Source organism: Sebastes fasciatus, chromosome 4 (genome assembly GCF_043250625.1).
Source record: "Sebastes fasciatus isolate fSebFas1 chromosome 4, fSebFas1.pri, whole genome shotgun sequence".
Lineage (NCBI taxonomy): Eukaryota > Metazoa > Chordata > Actinopteri > Perciformes > Sebastidae > Sebastes > Sebastes fasciatus.
Genome location: NC_133798.1, coordinates 4,465,071 through 4,482,780, shown reverse-complemented (window position 1 = coordinate 4,482,780; position 17,710 = coordinate 4,465,071). Strand labels below are relative to the sequence as shown.

General features: G+C 41.7%; 1 protein-coding gene across 4 annotated transcripts in view; it reads left to right on the top strand.

Annotated features, from left to right (window-relative positions):
- LOC141765507 (NT-3 growth factor receptor-like) overlaps positions 1 to 17,710 on the top strand; it is a 258,306-nt gene that overhangs the window by 191,852 nt on the left and 48,744 nt on the right. For all 4 annotated transcript variants that reach the window (XM_074631527.1, XM_074631525.1, XM_074631528.1 and 1 more), the window contains one exon: positions 13,291 to 13,479. In XM_074631527.1, the coding sequence (XP_074487628.1) occupies positions 13,291 to 13,479 (189 nt within the window). The remainder of the gene's footprint in view (positions 1 to 13,290; positions 13,480 to 17,710) is intronic.

Here is a 17,710-nt window from a genome sequence, read left to right as displayed (position 1 = left end):
GACACCCCCCCACCCCCCACCCCCAAGGCCCCGAGCAGCAAACCAATTACGAAAGGGAGAGAGAGAGAAAAAAGAGAGGGGAGGGTTGGGTGTGGGGGCAAGTTGGCGCTCAAGGCTTCTCAGATGAGAACGCTCTGCCTGCCTCTATCATTTACCATCATGGAGATAGAGCGACACACGGAGAAGACGGGCAGCATAGGGAGAAAGACGAGAAATAGCTCGAGTGCAGAGAGGGACAGACAGGGAGAGATGAGAGAGAGAGAGAGAGAGAGAGAGAGAGAGAGAGAGAGAGAGATAGATTCTGTGAAGGGGGATTAGAGAGAGAGAGAGCGGGCACTGAGGCAAAAAGGGTAAAAAGAGGCTGTGAGTCTGCCGGGAGCTCCGGCCTCTCAGCTCAAGGGACACTGGGAGGTGTTAAAGGTGAAGTAATTATAAGCCATCATTTAGCAACACTGTACAGAGCCCCCACACTGGATAAATGATGTGCTATCAATTTACACACTCACCCGTCCCCTGTGGTTGTGTGTGTGTATTCCTGGACTGCTATCTTAGTTAGAGCCAATTTGAGTTTTAGACCTTCAGAGTGTACAGTATCTTTGAAGTGAACTAATTCCAGCTGGTCTTCACTTGCAGATATTTTAGGGCTCAATTACACCAGAGAGTGGGCACAGTAAAGCTCTATATGTTACATATTTTGTTGAGTTGTGTACTTACTTTATTTTTAAAGGTCCCATATCATGCTCATTTTCAGGTTCATACTTGTATTTTGTGGTTCTACTAGAACATGTTTACATGCTGTAATGTTCAAAAAACACGTTATTTTCCTCGTACTGTCTGCCTGAATATACCTGTATTTACCCTCTGTCTGAAACGCTCTGTTTTAGTGAATTTCAATGGAATTGCAACGGAATTGCGTTGCTAAGCAACAGTTTGGCTCCATTTTTACTTCCTGTCAGCTGATGTTATTTACATACACTGCAACAGGAAATAAACTGGGACACGTTTAGAATGTTTACGTTTAAAACCGTGAAATGTTCTAAATATTGTATATTTGTGACATCACAAATGGACAGAATGGCTTGTTTCAAACGCGCAATTTGTGAATACGGGCTTTGTGTATTTCTCCGTATATTGAGCGTTTTGATCATTTTACAGTATTTATATAGCACTTAAACCTGCTTTATAATATAAAAGACCTGAAAATCTAACTTTTTACAATATGGGACCTTTAATGTTTTCAACAATGTCTGGAGAAATCTGCCATTTTATTCAAGGTGTGTTTCATTTGATCGCCTGTCAATGGCGTCATATCCCCTTTACCCTCTCTAGTGGCTATAACTTCCGGGGAAACACCAGATGCTATGTCAACTAAATAGTTACACATGCCCTGGCCTATAGGGTAAGTGTAAATCATACAATGTCACATAATTATACTCAGTAACAGTAGTACTGCTGCATCCTTTCATTAATTGCATTATTGATAATCTATATTTCAATATCGATCCAGACACAACGTTCTCCTATGACAAGTTGCTCATGCCAGCCACCGAGCTAATGCGTACGGCAGCGTTATAACATTACAATCATTTCCAACACCCTCATCAAGTTATTTTTAGTATGATTGTTTTTTGGGCCATGGATAACAGTGCTGGGCTAATTTGCCACATGACGTTAACTACAGTAGCTGTATGGGTAGTCGAGTCATCTAATGGTAAGTTAGCAAGTTAACCTTATAGTTTAGCTAACGCTACTTGCAGCTATTTCTTTAGAATGAAATGCCAAAACGTGAATAAACGTGACTAAAACTTAAAGCTGAAGTAGGTGAAATTGGAGCAAATATGAATAAAAAAAGTTATTTTTTTAAAACGGTCGCTATATCGTGACAGTAGTACATGAAACGAGTAACCTGAAAAATACCATGTGCCTCTTTGTCCTCCGGTGCTCCTAACGGCATCTGCAAGATTTCACAGACCGGAGGAAAACAAGCAGTCAGAGCTGACCTGAGGTCTGCTGTCCATCTGCTGTCTATGAGAGCCGGCTGTTAATCACTCACGAACTCCGAACAAATGGTCAAACTAGGCAGTGCTGATCAAATATGAATCAATATTCTGTTACGTTAATGCCTATTTCTCTCCTCAAATGTTTTCAGAATCATCTTGTAGTGTACGGTTTAGCTGTAAATTGAGAAAGTTTGTGACCCGGTAGCCATGTTGAGATCAATTGAGGAAATGCCAAGCACCGCCCACCAGCCGGAGCACAGCCAATAGGAACGCTCTCTCTCTGAAATTACCTGTGATTGGTCAAAGTCTCCCGTCACGGGCTAGATTTTCTAAAGCCTGAAAACAGAGCCATGAGGAGGTGTTTTCTCCTGAACACTTGAATTACAATATGCTGAAAGGTTATTATGGAATTTTTGCCCAATGATGCCAAAAAAATTCTGCCTACTGCAGGTTTAAGGACAATATTTTACTTTGTGCAACACCGTCAACAACAAATTGTTAATTCATTATCCATCCATCCATCCATCTTCAACTGCTTATCCGGGATCGGGTCGCGGGGGCAACAGCTCCAGCAGGGGACCCCAAACTTCCCTTTCCCGGGCCACATTAACCAGCTCTGACTGGGGGATCCCGAGGCGTTCCCAGGCCAGAGTAGAGATATAATCTCTCCACCTAGTCCTGGGTCTTCCCCGTGGCCTCCTCCTAGCTGGTCGTGCCTGAACACCTCCCAAGGGAGGCGCCCAGGAGGCATCCGTGCTAGATGCCCGAACCACCTCAACTGGCTCCTTTCGACGCAAAGGAGCAAGGACTCTACTCCGAGTCCCTCACGGATGACTGAGCTTCTTACCCTATCTCTAAGGGAGACGCCAGCCACCCTCCTGAGGAAACCCATTTCAGCCGCTTGCACCCGCGACCTCGTTCTTTCGGTCATGACCCAACCCTCATGACCATAGGTGAGAGTAGGAACGAAGATTGAACGGTAGATCGAGAGCTTTGCCTTCCGGCTCAGCTCTCTTTTCGTGACAACGGTGCGGTAAAGCGAATGCAATACCGCCCCTGCTGCTCCGATTCTCCGACCAATCTCACGTTCCATCGTCCCCTCACTCGCGAACAAGACCCCGAGATACTTAAACTCCTTCACTTGGGTTAATTCATTATGTCCTTATGAATTCTGCATTCACAGTAATGTATCAAACTTCAGTTATCTCAAGAAACAATTTAACATTATTCATCACCCCTGTTTCTTACCTTTTTTTGCCATCTTTCATTAGTTTGTCCCAAACTGCTCTTTGACTGTATATTTTTTCGGTCAAACTTTCCAGTGAAATTCACACTTGCACTCCTGATTTGCCTAAGAAATACCCAAAATGCAGCATGATGTGTTCCCAAGCCCGATAGCATTAACAAAATTGGTCCCCCTACTTTGCGAAGCATGCTGATGTGAGGACATTTAAGTTTGGTTTCGGAAGACTTCCAGAGAAAGATCTTGGATGCTCCAGTGCTCAGAACCGGCAGAGCGACGCTAACAGCTGATCAGGTGATTTATTGAGATAATAAAGTCTGTCTGACTCTTCTGTGAGCCAGTGACAAACAGGTATCAATACTGAAGGCCTATTAGATTAATGTGAGTAATAAAGTGCGATTGAAAGACTGTGGCGCCAATTGGGCACTAAGGAAAACAGAGGGGGTGGTCGTGTTGTAAACTACAGCATAAATCACTATGACCTATGGACGTTTTTTTTATTCTACAAGTAGATTCTCTGGTAGTTCCAACAGGCCATTAGGGTCTCTGTGTTCTAGTAAAATCGCAAGTAATTGGGTACGGATGCCCTTGAAGAGGTAAATTTGTAATGCTTACTGCATCACTGCAGTATGGTTGCACTCCAAGAGGGTTCTGTAATTTCCATTCAAACACAAGCAAATTTCACCATTTTGAATGTTTGGATTTTTTGTTTCAATAATATTTGTTAAAGGTCCCATATTGTAAGAAGTGAGATGTTCATGTCTTTTATATCATAAAGCATGTTTAAGTGCTGTATAAATTCTGTTAAAGTATCAAAACGCTCAATCCATGGAGAAATACACAGAAATGGTGCAGATTTCTGTCCATTTGTGATGTCACATATCTACAATATTTAGACCATTACACGGTTTAAACGTAAACATTCTAAATGTGTCACAGTTTATTTCCGGTTGCAGTGTATGTGAATGACATCAGCTGATAGGATGTAAACATGGACCCAAACTGTTGCCTGGCAACACAATTCTGTTGAAATGCACTAAAACGGAGCGTTTTGGACAGAGGGTAAATACAGGTATATTCAGGCAGAGAGTATGAGGAAAATAAAGGTTGTTTTTTTTACATTTAAGTATGTAAACATGTTCTAGTAGAAACATAAAATACGAATATGATCCTGAAAATGAGCACGATATGGGACCTTTAAGTTAATACACTCTCTTGTTGTATACAATTATACAATTATCACCATGTTCATAAATATTGTAGTTCAGTGTTCATCGAAGCTCCCCTGCCAATACAATAATATTTCGGGGTGTAAATCACAAGTTCCATCAAGATACAGTATTATATTGATTCTTTGGACAACGATACAATGTTTGCTTTCATCACAAAGTCAATTCGGTGCCTGCGATGGATATGAGACAATATCATATGTCCATTTAACACAATCAATTACATTTATCAACTCTCTGAAGGCAACTAAAATATGATTTGACAGTGTTTTTTACTGAGTTCTTCCAGACATTTAAGTAAACAATTTTATTATGAATAAAAGGAATAAATATATAGCAGGAATTTCAAAATAAAGGCCTATCTTAAAGATGATGATACGTATCAATATGTTCACGTTGGATAGGTGATCATTGAATCAATATATTGGTCCAGAAAGTGAAAGTATTTTTACAACCCTTGCATTATTATGACCACTATGTAAGGAACAATGTGACGGCAGATTAGGCTTGGGGTATATGGTAACATTTTATAGTAACCATAATTTATAAACGGTAAATTGATAGTTAATTAAACTTAGTTATTTTACTGTTAACAAATAACTAAATGATAATTAATAATGTTTACTAATTATTAATAATGCTTTAATTTATGTTATATCAACAGTTTATTGTTGCACGCATTACAACATGATAACACAAACACACACATATATATGTGTGTGTGTTTGTGTGTGTGTTATCATGTTGTAATGTGTGCAACAATAAACTGATGAACAAACACACACACACACACACACAGATATATATATATATATATATATATATACACATTACAACATGATAACACACACACACACACACACACACACACACACATATATATACTGTTTATATAATTTGTAAACTTGAAAGAAATGGAAGAAATCTGTCAGCCCATTGGTCCACTAACATCATTCGACCTCTGACCTTTGTGCTCCATGAAAACTGTCTACCTCACACATTCTGACCACACATTCTGACCGTTCAGCCTACATGTCAGCTTGTCTGACACATGGCCTAAATATTAGCATACAGGGTATGCAGTAACTGACAAAGGTCAGAGTCTGATCCCTGCAGCAGCCAGCATGTCCATCAAAACCCCAACGCCCCGACCTGCTCACTCAGAGTCCCTGTGGATGAAAGAGCTGCTACAAACCTGAGCTGGAAATAATGTACATAAAAAAAAACTAAAAAACATGCCAAGAATATGCAAGTCAGCGTATTAGATGTCAAACATAACTTTGATGTGTAATAACAAACACTGGTACATTGAATAGATCTACGGGTGCTTTCACAAGCCAACATTTAGTCAGTTTGAATTGAACCTTGGTGCGGTTCGTTTGGGCAGTTGTGAACAGTAATCATACTCTGGTGTGGACCAAAGCAACTGGCCCGAGACCGCTTGCGAGAAGTGGCCTCGGACCATTTCCAAGCGTACCCTAGTGTGGTACGATTGCATTGGGAGCATAATCTGACCCGATTGCAGGAAGTGAACCAAAATGCAGGGGATTATGGGTAGAGCGTGCAGGAGGCAGGACATGATGCGGTTACACCACGGTCACGTAGCCGGTTGGTAATTTGGTCATAAACAACAGAGTGTCTTGCCGTTCAACGCGCCCACTCGCTCGCCGTGAACTCTCCAGACAATGACAGTCTCTATTCACACACATGGGCTCAATCGGACATCACACAGACGTGCTAGGGAGCTGGCAGGGTAAAGTCTGATTCATTTCCGGTCCGACTGATTCGGATATTTGCGTTCTCACACGGCTCCTCCGGCTAATGATAGATAAGATCAGTGTTGCACTACATGTGTGGAAGGAGTTTAAGTGAAGCCCATGTTGGAGTCTCTGAGTCCCTCAGAGGTCGGCGCTGTCAAGATAGTAGTTGGTCAACAACGTTCGCCAAAGTCAGACTACATGCAAAAAGCTCAGCATAGATTTACTTCCCCTCCATGAGTAATGAATTGTGGTCTGAAATGCTGCTGTTGTAAATGCTGACTGAGACCTTGTTGTTTTTGTATTCAAGTTAAGAGGGGGGGATCTCTCTGCATATAATTGTAGTCACAGGTCTGTAATTGAATCAGTTCCGATAAACCTGTGCTTTCTTTTCATGCGTTGCATTCCCGCTGAGATCCATCCTGCCACCTTCTCTCCTTTCCTATTTTATCCTTTTATACATGCTCTCATAGGTTGATGTCTTTTATTTCCTTGATTCCTCTCTCTCTCTCATCATGTCCTCGTGTCCCTGTTTCCATCTAAATCACCCTCACAGCCCAAACACCTCCTTGTTTTCTGTCAGCTGTGAAGGTTGACCGTGTCAGTTGCATTAACTGCAGGCTGATGTGTTCGGCACCAGAGAATACTGACGAGTCCACATCAGTAGTTCTCAGTCGGTGCATCAACACACAACCAGCGGAGTCCCTGGTCCCCGGGGGAGGAGGCCTGTACGTATATATACAGCACACAGTCTATAGAGGCCAACAATGATAAACATGGAATGATTTCCATGGGGAGAATTCAATTACTGCAGCAGAACACCATAACAGATTAGAGCCAGGGAGAAAACTGAAAATGGGATACAAAAAAATAAACATTTATATTTATAATACATATATATACATATATATATATGCATATATATATGTATATATATGTATTATATATATTTATGGCATGCTGTTTAGGAAATTATTATTATATATAATATGAAATTTGAGGATATTGAATGAAATCCTGAATATATGGAATGAAACTCTGAGAATTCAATATTCTCAGCATTAATTCAATATTCTCAAGGTTCATTCAATGTATTCAGGATTTATTTCCATATTTTCACATTCCATTCCATATATTCAGGATTTCCTTCAATATTTTCACATTTCATTTAATATTCTCAGGATTTCATTCAATATTCTCAAATTTCACATTATATGGTAATTTCCTATATATAGAGCATTACATAAAATAGAGCTGAACTTTCCAACACATGCAGAGCAGAACAGGTTAACAGAAAACATGGAGAAAAGGTAGGATCAAGGTCAACGTATTACTTATGCATTACAGTTGCACTGAATGCCTGAGTATGTTTCCAAATCATAAATAAAGTGTAAAATCAATAACTAAAACCAAACAAGGAATATTAAAATTCACTAAAGATAGTCCAATGAGTGTGAATGAATAATGTGAATCTGTTGCTCCCTGGATTACAGCTTTATGAGGGCGTAGAGCCCAACCAATGAGGCAACACACAATTCAAAGTATTAGGAAATAGTAATAATAATAATAATAATATGAGAAAATATTGTCATTTCTTGTTGGTTATCAGCTGACTTAGACACTGATGCTGATATATCTGTGATAAGCTTATCTTCATGTAAGGGTGAAACAATACTCTGTTACTTTTGTTGCATAATTGTGATGTTAACCACATATTTTGTATGGAGTGGAAAGGAGTTGTGGCACTTTAGGAAACAGAAAATATTGCAAAAACTTTGAGTCTTAAAGTAAAGCTGTGACATTTTGGGAAATACACTTATTCCTTTTCTTGCCGAGAGTAATGTACCTGTCTGTACTGTAAATATGAAGCTGCTGCTAACAGCTGGCTATTTTAGCATAAAGACTGGAAACAGTTAGCCTGGCTCTGTCCAAAGGTAAAAAAAACCCATTAAAGCTCACTATTTAACATGCAATATTTAATGTCATATCATATGAGTTTATTTCATACAAAATCTGTGCAGAAGTGTAAAAACATTAATTTGATTATTTCTTGGTCAGGACCAATTACTTCCTGGAGTCTCTGCTGGTTGCCTGGAAAAAGGTCTCTTGTGTATTTAGGTCAAAAAATGAGCACAGATGTTACTAATAACATTAACAATGGAACTTGCTTGTTACGTATTGTAAGACAGGGCGGTTGTTATTCATTTATGCTGGGTACGTTGTTACAGTTGTTACATTACGTTGGTACGTGATTATTTTAACACAAACCCTGATGTTTTTTTCTAACCATAACCAAGTAGTTTTGTTGCCTAAACCTAACCAATCGTTTCACAACGTTAACGACGTGTCATTGCGCGGTTTCTGCAAGTGAGACACGAGGCTGATATGAAACTTATTTAGGGAAACTTTTTTTCGGTTCAGAAACGTCGACATTCAACGTATCCCGTGGTTTGCAGAAACGTACAATGCCAACATTTTTTTTTTTGGCGACTGGGTTGGGCTAAAGGGGCTATGGAAATACCTTTGCCAAATAAGTTCTGACGTAGCGAATATTTGACATGACTGATCAGCTGTTTCTGATTTCGGCATCTTCTCTGATATATATTTACGGTGTATTGTCTTTGTCTCCGGACAGCATGACACATGGCCAATGCTAGCTGACATGAAAGAACTTTTAAAACTTGTCCAGTTGAAACAAGTTCCTGAAGACCTCTCTCCATTTCCACTGTGTTTACTGGTGGATTACAGCCATGTGTAAACTGGTGCCCTAAAGAAGATTTATGTGAGGTATCATGGGTATAGATTAGGGATGCACCGATACCAGTATCGGGTATCGGGTCCGATACTGTGCTCATGTACTCGTACTCGCAAAACGGCTCCGATATAACGGCACCGATACCACTTTACGACAGCGTGATGTTAACCTCTCATCACCATCTTTATGGGTCCTATTGCATGCGCTCACGCTCCACCTCCCCCGACAGTGCGGGCAAGACGGGCCGGTGGTGCGCCGATCCCACCTCAGGCGGCGCGCGCGGGAAGCACCTTCGCCCGAGCCTTTCCAAGCCGACCTAGAGCCTAGAACCCCAGCCTGCCGTGTGTCGCTCACACCCTCCAGCTGGCTGTTAATGAGGGTTTTTTGGCACAGAGAAGTACTCGTATCGGTACTCGGTATCGGTGAGAACCCAAATGTAAGTACTAGTACTTGTACTCGGTCTGAAAAAAAAAGTGGTATCGGTGCATCCCTAGTAATAATAATAATAATATAATAATATATCGCTTTATATTAATCTCAAAGACGCTTTAACATAGTCGGGGGGAAAACGGTGTGAGACAGACAGACAGGAGACGAACGACAAAAAGCGACATACACAGGAACAATCACATACATACACATGGACTGATGGGTAGGGGGAAGGAGGGGGCTACGGGTAAGCAGATGAGAAAAGATGTGTTTTGAGGCGGGACTGGAATGTGGTGAGGGAATCGGAGTCTCTGATGAGATTGGGGAGTGAGTTCCAGAGCTTGGGAGCTGCCCTGGAGAATGCTCTGTCCCCAAAGCTGCGGAGTTTGGACGTGGGGGTGGAGAGTAAACCAGCCGAGGTGGATCTGAGGGACCGTTGAGGTTGGTAGGGGGAGAGGAGTTCAGAGAGATAGGGGGGTGCAAGTTGGTGGAGGGCTTTGCGGTGGGAGACGGGGAGCCAGTGAAGGTCTTTCAGGACTGGGGTGATATGATGCCATGATTTGGTGTGGGTGAGGAGTCGGGCAGCTATAGATAAATAAGTACAAACGGAGGGTTAAACATATAATGAGAAGTGACATGTTGCTTCTGTCATAATGGGACCAAACTGACCCGTGAACATACATTCTTTGCGGACCTGGTCTTATTGTTTCTGACCCGTCTCCATCCCGCTCCTTACTCAGTCAGTATGTACTTGGTATGGGGCTTCCAGAGCAAAGACATGCAGCTCAGGTGGATTTGAAACTGAAAGTCCCTCTAGGTATGACAGTGAGAGTGTTTGTGTGTGTGAGCTTTGAGATGGACTGGCATCCTGTCCATGCTGTTTACCTGCCTGTCTGTGGTCTCCTGTGAGTTGAGCTCCCAGTGGACTGCACTATGTGGACTACAAAGCAGACTCCCTGCTGTCCTTCATACAACTCTACTCCAAAGTGCTGCTCCTGACCTGCTGGGGGTGTACTGGTGGGGAAAAAAAGGAAAGAAATTCCACATTTTCATTCAAGTATCTTCATATTCGTCCTGTCTGTGCTGCATTTAAGTGATACAGATTTAAGTGAGTAAATCAGACTCACCTGAATGGAGGGGTTACAAAATAAAATAATTTTCAAAAGTCAGGTCCTCCACATCCATAGTGGAAATTATGCATTGCATACATACATTTCCCTCCAAAATATGAAGATGCAGACATGATGTCCATACAATCAAAAAGATCGTAGAGGTTCAAGCTGTGTATTTTATGTCAGAGGACCTGTGGGCCAATGGGAAGAGGGAAGGGTCTCCAGGCATGAGGTGCCACAAGAAGTCTCAAAGCAAAGAGTTTGTAACCTTTACAGTTCATTTAAGTCCTTTTTGTTCAGATTTGGACTCTAATGGCCTTTTCACAACTGCAAGTCTGAACCAAGTTTTGTGTTTTTGTTACATTGTATAGGCCTACATTTGCATTGTTAAGTTTTTAGTTTTGCTTTCACACTGCAATGATGCGAGCGCGCTAAAGAGCTATAACTATGACATACCTACATCTTGTCATCTTCACCTACGTGAGCAAAGTCTCCCTATATACTTGCAATTGATTGGTTTTGTAGACGGGCTATGCTGTCCTCTCATATCCTCTCTCTCTCTCATCCTCTCAGAAAATCATTTTAGTTATTTTGTCCGACTGGGCTAACCGCCTTCAGCAGTTGAGAAGCAAGACACTGGAACTTTACGTAGGTCTTGAACAGATGCAGTAACTGTTGAGAGACAAACTGAAACCTACCATGTACATTTACTACCACTTGACAACTTTACTGTCAACGCATCTCTCTCTCTCTCTCTCTCTCTCTCTATGCTGTGGAAATGCTGTGTTTTTTCCCCCAAAATTGCAAAGGCATGCTGTATTTTACACACAGTGATTTAGTGTATGTACTGTATGTGTGTTTGGTGGAGAGTGTTGGAAACCACCTCTATTCAACCCATCAGTTCCCTCCTCTCCTCCAGTCCTCTAAACCCCTGATCTACTTCTAAAGCTCCCCCTTTTGCCTTTAAACCACCTCCTCTATCTCTGAACCTCATCCTCTGCATCTCAAACCACTGATGTACAGTTAAAGCTCTATCTCCACTGGTAAAGCTCTGCATCCACCTCAAAAGGTTTCCCCAAACTCTCCACCTCTAAACTGCATCCACTCCATTTTGAGGCAAATTCTGATATTCATAATGTTTGCCCTCCTTCATATTGATAAGATAACACTTAAACTCACACAACTTCATTGCTGAGACCTGGGGATGCAGCACTTTAACTTATAAGAATGATGGCCCAAAAAAAATGAAAATAAAACTGCTTTTCTATTCTCTACTTCTAAGCCTCATCTATCTCTAATCCTTGTGCCTTCCCTCACCGTCTGAACCATAGATGGTTTGTGGACTCCTGTTTTGAAGCCTCGAATTGGGCATTTTGGCTGTCGCCATCTTGTTTTTTTGGAACCAAAAGTGACACGAGAGGGTGGAGCTAAGAACAACAACGTTGAATAAGACATTTTTAGGCGACCAAAATTTTACAATGTTTTTTTTTTCATTAACTTTTCAGTTCATGAAAGTTCATGAATTAACTTTCATGAACTGAAAAAAGACTGTGAAAGGGGTTAAAGTTCTAAAACAAAAACACGGACAACTACCCAGACCGGACAACGCCGTGGTAGCGACCTGTCATTCACATAAAGCATCCCCTGCTTGATGGTCTATCTGACTCTAAATGGGACCATAATTTACTAAATGAACATCATGCTGTATTGAAGAAGACTTGAAACTAGCGATTGAGACCATAAACTCATGTTGGCCCCTGTGATCAGTAGTGTGAAATGAAGCACTGATATAAAGTAGGAGCAGTGCAGAGCACTCACTGGAGTCCACTCACATCAGAATGTTGAGTGTCACATGAACTGACTCTGCGTTGAGTGGCATCTGCGGAAAACCATATTGGAATTTATCAGATATGATTTTTTTCCAGAATATCTAGAAGTTGTAAAGATGTTATTTTCTCTGGCATTTTGGCGAGGAATGACAGTTTGGAGAGTGATCCCTATTCTATTCGGTGAAATGGTGGCCTGTTCAAAGTAGTCAGTAACATGACCAGCAACGAGAGCTGTTCAGGAATGAATCTAGGGCAAGTTGTTGGTCTTTCTAGGTCTTTACATCACTGAGTCACTGAATCGTACTCGGGCTCCTTGGCGGAGGTCTGCGCTCTCCGAGTTCCAGTTCATTGTGTGTTGCCTTTTGATTTAAATCTTATTTCTATTGATACAAATATCTGGTGGGATTAACTAGGATGCTGGTTTGCTGTCTGATAATGTTACAATTGATTGACTGTCAGTCCTAAACTAAAATTATTACACGACTATGTTGAATACTCGATTCTGATTGGTCAATTGCGGCATTCTGCGGTCTGTAATTTCTCTATAGCAGACCGTTGCTATGTATAACAGACCGTTGCTATGGGCGCAGCTCTGATGTCGGACTCTGGCGGACCGTTTTTGTGTAAAAATATTGATTTCTTAAGTAAATGGCCGTGTAATAACGTCCAGCTAGCGGGTCATTGTTGTGAAAGAATCCCCTTCAGGGCGATGAGAGGGTCCAGCATCGCCCTGTCGGGGATTCTTTCACAACAATGACCGACTCGCTGTACATTATCCTTACTTATTCTTCCCTCTTCATCCCATCCCTCCAACAGGATTTGTATGAAGAAATTGTTCCAGAATTTTGAATATTTAGCTACAACTTCACAAGTTTTCATCAAGTTTGGGCTTTTTTTCACCTACAGGTCTTCATTCTGTGACTCTTGTCTTTTTAGGACCAGTAGCAGTGATAAGCGGTGAGGAGGACTCTGCCAGCCCCCTTCATCATGTGAACCATGGGATTATCAGCCCTTGTTCGCTGGATTCCGGGCCGGATGCTGTGGTGATTGGAATGACCAGGATCCCCGTCATAGAGAACCCACAGTACTTCAGACATGGACACAACTGTAACAAACCCACCACCTGTAAGTACACACATCTAAATGGACCCACACACTGTGCAGGTGTTGTAATATATAGTATGTTTAAAGATAATTTTCAGTTTTAAAAAAATAAACAAAACAGAGAGTAGATTAGTACAGCTGACTTTTAGCCATATATTTCATGTCACCATCCCTCAAAAAGTTGTTTCCCTGCAGCAAGATGACACAGAGAACATCCACTTTAGGAGAAGGGAAACAGGCCAGCATCTTTGTCATCCACAAAAAAAATTGGACCGGTGGATAGGTCCAATTCAAAAGTATTTTTTAGTTTACCTTTCCTTCCACTTCAGCAAAGGAAACCTAACAGAAAGTTCACTTTCACAGCTGTTTGGTTAGGTTACGTTGTGCAGGTTGGCTTTCAAACTTTGGTGCTGACCAAACATCAAGACCAAATCCTTTTTACAAAGGTGGGTCTCGACCTCTCCGACCGATCTCTGGGGCTATTCAGTTAAGATGCAAAATCAAATTGGACCAATGTCTAAACTGAGATTGTGTATGTGAGACATTAGTAAGATTTCAAATGCCAAACTACTATTATACTTGCAGAAACCATCTATGAAACGTTGGAAGAGCCACGGAGTGTGATTTGCTAACGTAGAGAAAGTGAAAACAAGATAAACCGAAGGGGTGTTGTGTTTGGGTCCTACTCTCTGTATTTCTGTAGTCAAATGTAGTGATCCCTCATCATGCAATACTTGTTTTTGTCCTCTTTATGTCTGTTCAACATTATTCATGTGTCATGTTGTTTCAACAAATTCTCATCCCAACTCGTCACATACTCAAACCAAATACCACTGTTAACAGGGCTCGGCTTGGGTAAGCCAAGAGTCCAAACTGATGCTCAACGGTTTATTTCCTCCTCGCCACCAAACACCTCCAACACCGTGAAACTATAGGAAATATACATGAAAATACATTTACTATTTGTACAAATGACACCAACACAAACATAGCCACAAGCGAGCGCGCATGGGACACCGACCCGCTTTATACGTGTAAGAAGTTACAAACAGTCCCTTTAAATACCTTTATTACCTTTATCCCACCTCATCTGGCGAGTTGCTGCCCCCCCACCCATCCTCTGCAATCCTTGCATCGGAGAAGCAAGTGATGAAGAAAGGCAGAGTGAGCAAAAGGAGACATGTACAGTACAGTAAATCCATGGATCAACAGAGCAAAGTATTTGGAGCGTGTGACGATGCTGCCACATTGGCTGTTCTTTTAATATCAAAAGAATTGTCAAGATCATAGGCCTGTAGTGACAAAGACAGTGCCTGATAGGGGCACGTCAGAGAATGCAAAAACATGACAGGGTCGTGGGCTGCTGCTACACCTGATCCCACGTACACTGCTACACCTGATCCCACGTACACTTAAAATGATTGCAGGGCCCATACTGTATGAGGTCCAGTTACAGTCTAAACTAATAATCAGTTCTGTCTTTCATGAGCTCTTTGACACCAGTCAGTGAAAAAAAAAAAAAATCAACCCAGGCTGCAGTAAAGTGCAGCATGAGCTGCAGTCATCCACTGGAATAAACTGTCTTTTGATTTCCCTCGTGGGTCCATATAGTGCTGATGATGCTGATATTAGTCAGTCCATATGAACTCATCATTTTCTTTTCCTTTGGTCTGGACCAGATGAGACAAACTACAAGTGTGAGGGATCTTAATCATCAAGACTTCAAAAATGTGTGTGTGTGTGCGCTCAACAACAAAGCTATGTTTTCAGTAGAAAGCAGTACCGTCGGTGTAGACCACATCATTTTAAATTCAAATAACTTTACCGTGCAGAAAAGGTCAGATTAAGTGAAGACGACTAAGAACACAACTAGAAACAGGCTGTGTGTTGACATTTAGATAGTGAGAATGCAAGTCCAAATGTGCATATCAGGCAGGTGGTTGTGGGGATATACTTACCATCATTCATTTAATTACAAAAGACACAAAGTTACTACTGTGAAACTTCAATTAGAAAGTCAAGCCCCTTTTCCTCGCTGGGTGTGGCTTCACATTTTGACATATAAACGCAGGTCTCGTCAGCATCATGTTAACATGGTTAGATCTGTTAGATTCTCCACAATTCAATCGTTGAAGTCATTTAATGGAAAACATGGGCCCCAAAGTATAATTCATTCACATTTACTGACATGATAAATAGGGCTGTACCAAATAGCCATACACCGATCAGCCATAACATTATGACTACCTGCCTAATATTTAGTAGATCCCCCCTTTTGCCGCCAAAACAGCCCTGACCCGTCGAGGCATGGACTCCACTAGACCTCTGAAGGTCTGCTGTGGTATCTGGCACCAAGCCGTCAGTAGCAGATCCTTTAAGTCCTGTATAAGTTGCGAGGTGGGGCCTCCGTGGATCCGACTTGTTTGTCCAGCACATCCCACAGATGCTCGATCGGATTGAGATCTGGAGAATTTGGAAGCTGAGTCGACACCTCCAACTCGTTGCCATCCACGTGATGTAAAAGAAAACATGATTCATCAGACCGGGCCACCTTCTTCCATTGCTCCGTGATCCAGTTCTGATGCTCACGTGCCCATCGTAGGCGCTTTTGGCGGATGTCTGGAGAGTCCACCGGAGTTACGTTTAACATTTCTTTACTAATAAAAGTGCTAAAAAACACTTTCATATAACGTTTGTCTTCCTTAAAGACAAGGTGCAAATCCTTAGTATCGATACGATCGTTTTTTGCGTTTCAAATCGATTTTATATCGATATACGTCTCCCGTGAAGGACAACTTTCAGAGTACCTGTCAAGGTTGTTGGATCGTAAAGAAATCGATACATCGATGTAGTAGATGAGTCGTTACACCCCCTGAGGGCTGATAATGCCGTTGGACACATGCAGGAATTCATCGCAATCGCTCGAATAGTACCTTGCCACCTGCATGCAGCCATTAGTAGCAGTAGTAGCATTATACAAAGGACAAAAAAAGGTCCGCAACGCCTGTAAGTTGTTATCCATGTTGAATTAAACACTGGTAACCTTTCACAAGTTGTGTAGGGGTGTATTGGTCCCCCAACAATAGATAAGAATTTAATGTAAAAAGTCAACCACCGACTTATCGACTGACCAAAACGTAGGGTCAGCACTTGTTGATGTAACAGAGTAACATTGATCAACAACACATGTGAACCCCTGCAGTGCCAGAGTAATGTTGTCAACCAAAGTCTCATCATCTACATGTAGATCAGTCCTGCTTCCTACTACATACTGCCTACGTAGCTTAGCTACTAGTGTTGTAACTATCCTCTATCTGGTTTACTTGAATGGAGCGTGCAGATTACAGGAAGGGTGCTTTCACACCTAACCTGTTTGGTTGGGTTAAAACTCAGGTCCATTTGGCCGATTAGTGCGGTTCGTTTTGGGCTGGTGTGAAAGCTCTCTCTCTCTCTGTTAGTCCAGTAGTCTCTCCACTCTCTGTGTCTCTATTGAACACAGATAGTATTCTGCCACAGCAGCGAAGCAAATCGCTTTTTGCCTTTACAGCCACATAAATCTCAGCAAATCCCCTGGGAGACAATACACACACACTGACACACTCACACACACATATACACACACACACACACACACACACACACACCAAAACACTACTGATGTTGTTGCCAATGGCAATGCTGATCCATCACAAGAGTCACCTTGTGTGATTATCACCAGCTATATATTTCCACTGGTGATGTGTGTGTGATGTGTGTGTGTGTGTGTGTGTGTGTGTGTGTGTGTGTGTCTTAACGGTGTTTCTTCCTCTCATGTGTCTGATCATTAACCCATCTTCATCTTCAAAGTGTGTGAGCTCGTGCACAACTCACTAGTACACACACAAAGAATAAAATGTATTTGTCTGCTTGTTATAAGGCAATAACAGTTTATGCTTTTAGTCTGTTATATCATATTGTTGGAATTATTTGTCCATAATTTACTTTTTCTTTTAGAATTGATAACACACGTCTCTCACCATTGAGTCCACTTTTTCAACTCGTCACACAGCCGGCACAACTCAAGTCAACGTGGATTAAACTGTGGATCACTTTTCATGCTTATTTGGATAAACTGACATAAACATATTGGGGATGTAAACGGTTACTTTCTCAGGGCGTATTATTGTGTGGCAGTTGAGTATGTGCAGTAAGCTCACGCTGCAAACTCAGAAATTCTTGCTAATGTTGTATACATTCGGGCATTTCTCGCATA